The sequence below is a fragment of the Leptodactylus fuscus genome, chromosome 6 (genome assembly GCF_031893055.1).
Source record: "Leptodactylus fuscus isolate aLepFus1 chromosome 6, aLepFus1.hap2, whole genome shotgun sequence".
In the NCBI taxonomy this organism is placed as follows: Eukaryota; Metazoa; Chordata; class Amphibia; order Anura; family Leptodactylidae; genus Leptodactylus; species Leptodactylus fuscus.
The window spans coordinates 152260888-152271400 of record NC_134270.1 but is presented as its reverse complement, the minus strand read 5'-3'; the positions used below and the strand labels follow the sequence as shown (position 1 = coordinate 152271400).

The window sequence follows — 10513 nt, the reverse complement described above, 5'->3', positions numbered from 1 at the left end:
CCATAAACTATAATGGGGTCTGCCCTGTTTCCTCCTTGCAGGACTTTTCTCTCCACTGAAGTGGAGTCTGGGACGGAGATTCCAATGCAGATGTGAGCCTAGTGTTCTCCAGCTTCCAAAAACAATCCGCAAATACATCCATAACAATGCTAAATCCTCATGATTCCCTTCTGCACCCTTTGCTTGGCTTTATTTTGTTTGCTGCTCCTTGTATCACCGTTCTTTACATACAGTGAATCTGTGGACAGACTACATTTCCTAGGATTCATCTGCCTGCTCTCTGTATTTGCTGGTCCCGGAGTGAGGGAGTGAGCTTACAAATATCACAGCATCTTGTCTATCTCTATTCACCCACCATGCTAAAACATGACAGAAGTAAACAAACAACAAATGAAAGTGTCCATCATGTTTTGTACATTGTAGTCAATGGGAACAGACAGAGATGGAGGGGATTCCATCTGTATCTGTCCTTCTATACTGTTAATGTACATTGCTTTCACCCAGTGATGGATGAGAGCAACAGTCTGTAAAAACAGCAGTGTGAACATCTCCTTACTATGGCAGCACTAATAGATACAGAGCAATGTTCTTCCTCTCCTGTCATCAAGTTCTGGTGATGTGGTCTGATCTGAAGAAGTGATAGAGTAAGGTCCAAATCTTCTGATGACTAGGGTTGAGCGATCGTTCGGAAAAAATCGGATTCCGATCAGCGATCGAGAAAACTTTGCGATCGGAATTCCGAACACGATCTTTTTAGATGAGATTGAGATCGATGATTATTTCCCACAATGCTTTGCTACTGGCCAACAATGTTAGCCTTCACACTGAGTATACGCTCTGCTCATTCTGGTGCTTGGTCTTCTCAGTCTCCTTCAGCTTGATGCCCCCGCCTCCCGGGTTAGTGTTAAAGAGCTAGGAAGAAGGCAGGCTTGTGATTTAGGAGAGTGTGGGCGGGTACAGTGCAGGGAGACGTGACGTCTCCCTTCCCAGTACCTGCCCACACTCTTCTAACCTGGGAGGCGGGGACAGCGAGGCTAAGAAGAACGAGAACACCAGGCACCGGAGCAGCCATCTCTGCAGGTAAGTGGACACCAGGGGGGACTAAGTAGCCAGAGAATAAAAAAAAAATCCTCTGGCTACTTAGTGATTAAAAAAAAAAATCACTACACAGCATGGATTCTAACAATTAAAGCGTTCAATTGTTAGATTCCATGCTGTATAGTGAATAGGATTGCTTATAAAATTCGATCTCCGATTAGTAAAAAAATCCCATTGACTTGCATTGGGATCGAGATCGGGTTCGAATGAAAAATGATCGGAAATCGGATTTCAAAATCGATCCTGAAAAGTCAAGATCGGCTCAACCCTACTGATGACTATTATTTGCTGCATAGGGATAAGATGTCGAGCCTCACTCGGATGGTTAAAAGAATGGTTGAAAAGGAGAGCTGGTAAACAAAAATGTAAGCAGTATATAACCTGGTCAGCTTAGATATCTAAGGCCCAATTGTGTAACAGTAATTGTACCGTGAGGGCACGTGGACTTCAGAAAAGAAGGGGCACTTGTTTGGGATCCCTTTCTATTAACCACAGGGGCATCAACTTATAACTACAATGGCTTGCTTTCAGAAGGGGGTTCTTCATTGGATTCCTTTTCGGACGTTTTAGGACATCAGTCCTCTAGCTGACCCTCATTTGGAAACTACTACAGTGTTGGACAAAAGTATTGCCCCCCCCCCCCCCCCCCCCTGCAATTCTGTCAGATAATACTCGTGTTCTTCCAGAAAATGATTGCAAGCACAAACTCTTTGGTAATATCTTCATTTATTTTGCTTGCAATGAAAAAAACACAAAAGAGAATGAAAAAAAGTCAAATCATTGATCATTTTACACAAAACTCCAAAAATGGTCCGGACAAAAGTATTGGCCCCCTCAGCCTAATACTTGGTAGCACAACCTTTAGACACAATAACTGCGCACAACCGCTTCCGGTAACCATCAATGAGTTTCTTACAAGGCTCTGCTGGAATTTTAGACCATTCTTTTTTGGCAAACTGCTCCAGGTCCCCCCTGAGATGTGAAGGGGGCCTTCGCCAAACTGCCATCAAGAGATCTCTCCCCCACAAGTGTTCTATGGGAATCAGGGCTGGACTCATTGCTGCCATTTTACAAGTCTCTAGTACTTTCTCTCACCTCCATTTTCTAGTGCTGACCTGAAGTGTGTTTTGGGTCATTGTCCTGCTGGAAGACCCCTGACCTCTGAGGGAGACCCAGCTTTCTCACACTGGGCCCTACATTATGCTGCACAATGTGTTGGTCGTCTTCAGACTTCATAATGCCATGCACACGGTCAAGCAGTCCAGTGCCGGAGGCAGCAAAGCAACCCCAAAACATCAGGGAACCTCCGCCATGTTTGACTGTAGGGACCGTGTTCTTTTCTTTGAAGGCCTCTTTTTTTTCCTGTAAACTCTATGTTGATGCCTTTTCCTACTTTTGTCTCATCTGACCAGAGAACATTCTTCCAAAACATTTTTGGCTTTCTCAGGTAAGTTGTGGCAAACTCCAGCCTGGCTTTTTTATGTCTCTGGGTAAGAAGTGGGGTCTTCCTGGGTCTCCTACCATACAGTCCCTTCTCATTCAGACGCCGACGGATAGTACGGGGTGACACTGTTGTACCCTCGGACTGCAGGGCAGCTTGAACTTGTTTGGATGTTAGTCGAGGTTCTTTATCCACCATCCGCACAATCTTGCGTTGAAATCTCTCGTCAATTTTCCTTTTCCGTCCACATCTAGCGAGGTTAGCCACAGTGCCATGGGCTTTAAACTTCTTGAACCGAATAGATAGAAAATAGGAAGGGCACTCACCCATTGAGGACCTTCTTCTAAAAAAACGTCCTTTATTAGGGTAACCAAGTACAATTTAAAAAACACACAACCTACTGGGAGGGAAAGACAGCATATATGGCAACAAGAAAAGGCAACAGCTGTTTCGTGCTTCTCTGAGCGCTTTTTCAAGCTTCCAATTGCAGGGGTGCTAATACTTTTGGCCAAAACTGTACCTTCAGTTCAGGCAGAGCTATAGCAGCTTCCAAATCCTTCCCCCCTCAGTATTGTAGCGCTATTGCCTATGGGTGACATGTGGTACAACCGTTCTCATTGCTACTTGCAGGCCTTTAGAGAGCTTTATAAGGCACCGTTGTGCATTGTATCTTGGAATTCTACTCTTCCTTATACCAGAAGGAGGATTAGATGGCTGCACAAGGAACAGAAGAAACATTCTCTAATATTTCCTTATAGAAATTTTACCTCTCCTGCACGGACACTACTCCTCCTTCACAGAGATATCTCCATTCTTCTCAATATGTAAATAAGCTCTTTGGAACAATGAGGGTGTTGTTGCATATCTCTTTAATGTCCTTGTTGTTCTGAAGAGCCAATTTGCATATTGACAAAAATGGCGGAGACAGCGACTAACAAGGTAAAACTAACCTATCTGCAGGGCTGGGGTCTGGTGGTCATTCACTTATGTGACTGATAGAAATGGGCAGGTGTAGCATTTGTCACGGCTCTAGGGATATGTGTCTGTCTCAGTGGTCAGGCAGATATCTACAACTTGTGTTCTGTATGAGGCCCCACATAGTGAAAACGTTTTTTTTTTTTTTTTTTGGTTTTTTTTTTTTTTTTTTGGGGGGGGGGGGGGGGGGTTTGCTGCTTCTTTGAAGGAATCCTATCATTGGATACCCTTTTTTTCTAACACGTAGGAATAGCCTTAAGAAAGCTATTCTTCTCCTACCTTTAGATGTCTTCTCCGCGCCGCCGTTCGGTAGAAATCCGGGTTTTCTTCAGTATGCAAGTGAGTTCTCTCGCAGCACTTAGGGCGGGCCCCAGCACTCAAACAGCACTGGAGGTGTCTCCAATGCTGCGAGAGAAATCTCCAGCGCCGCCTCCATCTTCTTCTGGAACATCCTCTCCCTGTGTCTTATTCTGTCCTGGCTTTCAATCTTCTAGGCCTCGGGCAGAGCCGACTGCGCATGCCCGGGCCACAAGAAAATGGCTGCTTACATAGTAAGTTGGTTTAAGCGAACATTTTCTTGTGGCCCAGGCATGCACAGTCGGCTCTGCCCGAGGCCTAGAAGATTGAAAGCCAGGATGGAAGAAGACCCAGGGAGAGGGTATTCTAGAAGAAGATGGAGAGTTCTCTCGCAGCATTGGAGACGCCCCCAGTGCTGTGAGAGAACTCATTTGCATACCGATGAAAACCAGGATTCCTATGTATTAGTCACAAAAGAAGGGTATCTAATGAAAGGATCCCTTTAAGACTAGAGGTTTCCATGCCATTCTTGATAATCTCAGCCCTGACACCTAATAATAATGACATACCCACCTCACCATGAATTAGACACATCCTCTACAGTCTGTGCACTCTTTGCTTAGATTTATGACATCATTTGTACAAGAAAACTGGTGTTAATGATAATAAATATGGCGGAGTCAATGTGACGCACACGTTCTCCTTGAATAAGGCCATTTAGGGCAGTTTTTTGTGTCATCCTGTCGACGGATAAATAAAAAAAATGAAAGAAAGCACAAAACAGACCGTTGTTCACGTTTATTCCGATTGAAAGAATCGCATCGAACATGGCAAGATTCACAATTATTTTACAAGGCAACTTATCCAAGTGGAAGATGCAGTCCGCTCTGATAACAGTAACGCAAAAATTACAACTAAACATTTGTAACGCAAAGTCTTACACGATAGAGTTAAAAACCAAAGACGGAAGACGGAGACCGAGGAAAGATTATCACGAAGTCAAAGCCATAGCTGGGAGGCAGAATCGTAATAATGAAGGCGAAGAGCGAGAGTTGTCAGGAGACAATGGTACAATGGCAGATCGATCCAGGTCTCTATGGCCCATACAAGAAAGAAATTTTCCAAAGGTGGCGGCAAACCAGGGCAACATGAAAAGATCACTAGGAGGGTATGTGTATCCACTAAATCTGTCACCAGTCCCACAGATATATAGATTAGGCTCATGCAGGGTTTTCGCTGCCTCCATTGCCGAGACATCGCCATTTGGAGTCAGGAGACGAGCTGTTGGCCAAACCAAAGTTCAGACACCAGTTACTCAATATGGGCACCTTTTAAAGGGGTCTTCCATTTTGTTTTCTTTTATTGATGACCTATCCTGAAAGTAAGTCATTGATAAAAGATCAATACTAAGGATTCCCTCTGATCAGCTGAAGAAAAAATACTATTCCATAGCTCATATTCACAAGCCACGGAGTGATGAACTGCTTTATCGTAAGTGGTGGATAACGGACAAAGGCTCCAAATCATAGTAATAACCAAAATATACAGATAAATCAGGATCTCCAGTGTATATATAAAAGCGTCCCTATCATCTACTACACCGAGCTGAATGCTCGCCTTATTATAACAGGGCACTATTTTGAAAGGTAGAGACGCCACCGCAACCAATCATATCTTAGCTTTCATATACCTACATCTGGGATAACTATTATCTGATAGAGCTCCCTCTAGTGGCGGCAGTAGACAGAAAGAAATTCATCATTGAATCCTTTGTCTAGGATGAAAAGGGAGCTCTGATATATTAAGAAAATGACTGAGGCAATGGTTTTACTTCTTATAGAACAATGAGAACGTGGACGCTTTCTTCAGAGTCACAAGAGTCCACAGGTTGTATGTAGTATTGCAGCTCAGCCCCATTCATTTAAATGGAGCTGCAATACCAGACACAACCTGTAGACAGGTATGGCGCTGTTTTCAGGAGAAAAGAGATATGCATTTCTTATCCTCGCTCCTTACCTATTTTATAGCGGAGAACACAGGTTGTAGAAAAGCTGCTTTTTTTTGGTGCAGAATTTGCTTTGGATTTCCTGAAGCCACTTGGCTTAGGAAAAAGAAAAAAATGTTGCAAAGTCTGCACCAAAAGATATCGCTTTCTGCCATGTGTGAGCTGAGCCTCAAAGAGTTTTGCAGGAATTACATACTAATGATCTATCCTTTAAGACAGTCCACCCATATGTGATTGGTGCACGTCTGACACCCAGGACACCCTCAGATCAGCTGTATGAAGAGACCTTCAGTGGTCACATAGCACAACAGCAGCTGTGTCCTATTGAAGTGAATGGGGATGAGCTGTAATACCAATCACAGCCACTATGTGCAGCACTGTGCTTGGTATTCAGTGCAGAGCTTACCTGAACGCTGTGGCCTATTAAACCGTTTCGTCTCTGAGGGTACGTAACAGATCAGAACGAGACAGAGACATGAGACAGAATCCCCCAATAGGAATGACTAAAGCAGGAAGGTACTCGGATAACACTGGGATGTGTGAGCCAAATGCCTTTGGTTAAAAAAAATTGCCCCCTTTCGGCTTTCACTTTCGGTTGTGTGCATGAGGCCTAAGGGTCATGGGTGTTGGACCAACAAATATTGATGACCTATCCGAAAAGACAGATCATCAATAGGTAAATCCCAGAAAGCCCCTTTAAGTCAATGAAATAACAAATTTGTCTATGAACGGGTGTCAGGAGGGCTTCTGGTGAGCACAGACCCCTAATCCTAGTGGGAGGACGAAATCTAATACGTCATTCAATGGTAACAGAATCACAATAAATCAATACATTTCAAGTAATGCCATTCTCTTCCTTCCAAGGCGATAACTGCATTGGTCACGAAGGATAAGATGCAGTACACACAATGCACACGACCACAGGTCAGGAATGTAAGTTTTCTACAAAAGGCTTTACCCACAAGTCATAAAAATAGAGAGATCTCTGTACAATCCACAGGTAGGAATGACACCGCCGCCAACAACGTGACGTCATGGAGGCAGCGTTACAATAGTGGTCACCGCTCCGGTTCTTCTGGTCATAAACCTGGCACAGTTGTGACAGACAATGAATTGTATTCTACTGATAATTAACAGTAATTATGTGAAATAATATTATTACTGCTAACAGACATTACACAGCACAGTTCACACAAGTACATCATCTCTGCCTATGATAACAGTAATGAAACATTACCCAATACACAGGTTAACACACATTTGGCAACAGAACATGATTTTTTTTTATTCAGTATATAGATTGGTAAGGAAGTCTATGGAGAAGTGTGGATGGTTGGCCAGGAATTTATTCCTATATAGTCTATTGGTGGGGGACTATTAGCCGATCCCTGCATGGATCGGTTTCAATGTCTGTACTATACACATCACAGAGCTGGAAGTCGTTGGCTCTGGAACCCATTTAGTGGCCGGGAACCATCACGGCAGCTCCGCTCTCGTTCATGTCAATGGATACTGAGCTGCAGGACCGGCACCGGGCACTATACAGGGCATGGAGCTATCTGTGTCCAGCTCTGCATTGCATAGCGTACAGACTATCTGATCAGATGTGGGACACATTTAGGCAAGGGGTAGGGGTGTACCATTCTTTTTTGTTCTAGTAAAGACAGGACAGAATGTGGAGGCTTCTGATCCAGCCAGACAGAAGATGGCATATGGGGGGAGGGGGATTTAGGGACATGGCTGGGCTGCTAAGACACACAGAGAACATTATTTTATGTATTTTTCCGGTTTTGTAATAGGGTATGTTCAGACATCTGCCTCTTCTCTAAATCTTCTCTACAACCCGGCACAAAGCTGCAGCTGAGCAATGGCTTTGTGCTTCAGGTTTGCATGGGGTCCATGGTCCGTCTTTTGGATTCCCATGCGGGGATCCTAGCGTGACACTTGACCACAGGGTCAGATAAAATGTAAGGATTGGAGCTGCGTACACAAAAGAGTAGGAAACTTTTATTCAGGATTCTTGGCAAAGATGCTTCATTTTTACTTGCAATAAAAATGAGCGCCCTCTATAACCAAGATGGAACCAGGAAGACTATTTAATTCATTTAATTTTTTTGTAGCTTTTAACGTTAACATAACAAAGATTATTAGACCCAGAAAAACAGATTGGAGCAACATAGACCCACTGATTGCTGAAAAAATGTAAGGTAGTCATAGGTCAGACTGACTGGTCCCTAGGTACTTCAGATGGCTTTGCATTGTTGCTTGCTTTACACTCCATAGTGGTAGGTCCCATAGTGGTCACTGGACCTGAATGTTATTACACCCTCTGGTACAGCTTCACATTTGACTACTTGTCCATCGGGGGCGAGTTAGGGATTATAAACTGATGTCATCTAGATATAAGCATGATGTCAGCTCCTTAGTAGGGGCAGGTGATCTTCCATCACTGCCACATTACTGCACTGGAAAATATAGCATTCAGTCTGAACTCCCAATTCCAGAACTCACTTCTATAAGTAAGACCTCCAGTCTCTGTATCCGGATGGCCTTGTTGATGGCCGCCCTATAGCAGCAGAACAACGGTTACCATCAATGTCACTGTCACAAATAAAAACCGCAGTCATCATACCAGACCCCACTATTTATCATGGGATTTTTGGTCCTGTCCTATTAATGGTTCGGAGTCCTCGGTAGTGGTCGTGGTGGTGAGCATTCGGAAGGATTCTCGCTGATGCTGCCGTGCTTTGTTGTAGAGCAGGACACCGATGATGACTAGCACAGTTCCTATGGCAGAGAGGCTGGTGATTTTATTGCCAAAAACAATAATACTGAGCCAAATAGAAAGTGCGTGCTTCACTGTGCTGGCGACACTAAAAAGACACAAAGGTCACAAGTTAACATTGGGTTACATATAAAAGGTTATTTATAGAACGTGGTCTATATATGTAGAATAACGGGCATCAAGGACGGATAGGTGATCAATGTAAGATCATGGGGGCCTCACATCAGCGCTGTGGCTTCTTCAGTGTATACTAGGCACAGCACCATACATAGCCTCTGTCTTGTCAATGTGCAATGAGGGCATCGCCTTTGCTCCAAAGAGGTGAGTGGTAACACCTTCATTGCATGCAGATCTCATCTGCATATTGAGAAAACAAATGGAATCTCTACAACAGAGATAGCGATTTACAAGGGAAAACACGGCATCATTCAGGTGACCCTAACCTATCTATCTGCAGGGCTGGGCTGATAGGCTGGGCTCTGGTGACGGACACCCTTTAAAGCCCAAAATGACAATCAGGACAATGGTGATTCCAGCGACTATCAACACCTAGATCGTACAAGGCTTATCTCTATGCTTGTCTCTGCCAAGAACATTGTGTCATTTTTATAGTCACAAGCCACAATTCACCCGCTCACACAATTTGTTCTGTCGTATAAAGTTAAATATTACTGCACATAAACAAAATCTCCGTAGCTGACCATCACATTCATACAATTTACTGAGTGAGCCTCCTTATCAAAACTATGAAGACCCTGTTCACACCATACTTAAGGAGGTGTGCATTAAGCAGCCGCATTTCATGAATCTGCTGGACAGGCTACCCAGGCTCGCTGTCCCACCCATGTTTCAAAAAGTGAGTCGTGTAAAAATGCAAAAACTCTTGTAGATCTGAGATTTTGGCATAGGGAGAGCAGGGGGAGGGGCTTAACTCATTAAGAACCCCATAATAAATTAGATGCCGCTCACTCCAGTGCACAGGAGGTCAAGACTTACATAGGAAATTACCAGTATTGACAAATCTCCTCCTATGACTACGTCTCCTACAAAAGGAAACGTGGTATCCCAATATATATCGCTCTGGTATATGCCAGGAGGACACTCTTCTGATATATACACTGTGTGGATACATTGTCTGTATACACCAAAGCTTACACCAAAAGTAACTAAACCACAAGAACAGAGTCTTACCTGGCTGTGGGAACCTGAAAGCTGCACTGCATTAGGTAACCTTGGAAAACAACAGGGCTGGTCTTTGGCCATTTTGATGAATGAGGCCTAATGTGCTGCCCTATCAGTTTGTCATATACCGTATATACTCGAGTATAAGCCGACCAGAATAAGCCGAGGCCCCTAATTATACCACAAAAAACTGGGAAAACGTATTGACTCGAGTATAAGCCGAGGGGGGGGGGAATGCAGCAGCTACTGGAAAATTTCAAAAATTAAAATGGTCGGAGTCTTTGGGTGCAGTAGTTGCTGGGGAAGGGGAGGGGGTGTTTTGGTTGTCTGTCTGCCCCTTCCCTGAGCTTGAGGACTGTTTTTTCTTCGCTCACTTGGAATTCAGCCTGGCTGAATATAGGGTATCTGCAGTGCTCCTATTAACCCCTTCCCGATGGAACAGGAGCACTGCAGATCTCCTATATTCAGTAGACCAAGCACTGTCAGACACAGGGATACCTAATGTGTTTGTGTTTCACAGTCATTTTCTACTTTGATATGTATTGTAGGGAAAGGAGTGATATAGAACTTTTATTTACTTTATTTTTTATATATAAAAAAAAAAAAGTAAAACTTTTTTTCACTATTTTATGGGAGATTCTATACATTGATTTTTTTTTTTTTTTGCTTGACTCGAGTATAAGCCGAGGGGGGCTTTTTCAGCACAAAAACTGTGCTGAAAAGAATCGGC

The 10513-nt window shown here is 43.7% G+C and overlaps 1 protein-coding gene across 1 annotated transcript in view; it reads right to left on the bottom strand.

The window, feature by feature from the left end:
* Positions 1-4602: 4602 nt before the first annotated feature.
* Positions 4603-10513, bottom strand: part of SLC35E2B (solute carrier family 35 member E2B) — a 39682-nt gene continuing 33771 nt past the window's right edge. The window contains exon 9 of the mRNA XM_075277663.1: positions 4603-8689. Coding sequence (XP_075133764.1) covers positions 8458-8689 — 232 coding nt within the window. The 3' untranslated portion in view covers positions 4603-8457. The remainder of the gene's footprint in view (positions 8690-10513) is intronic.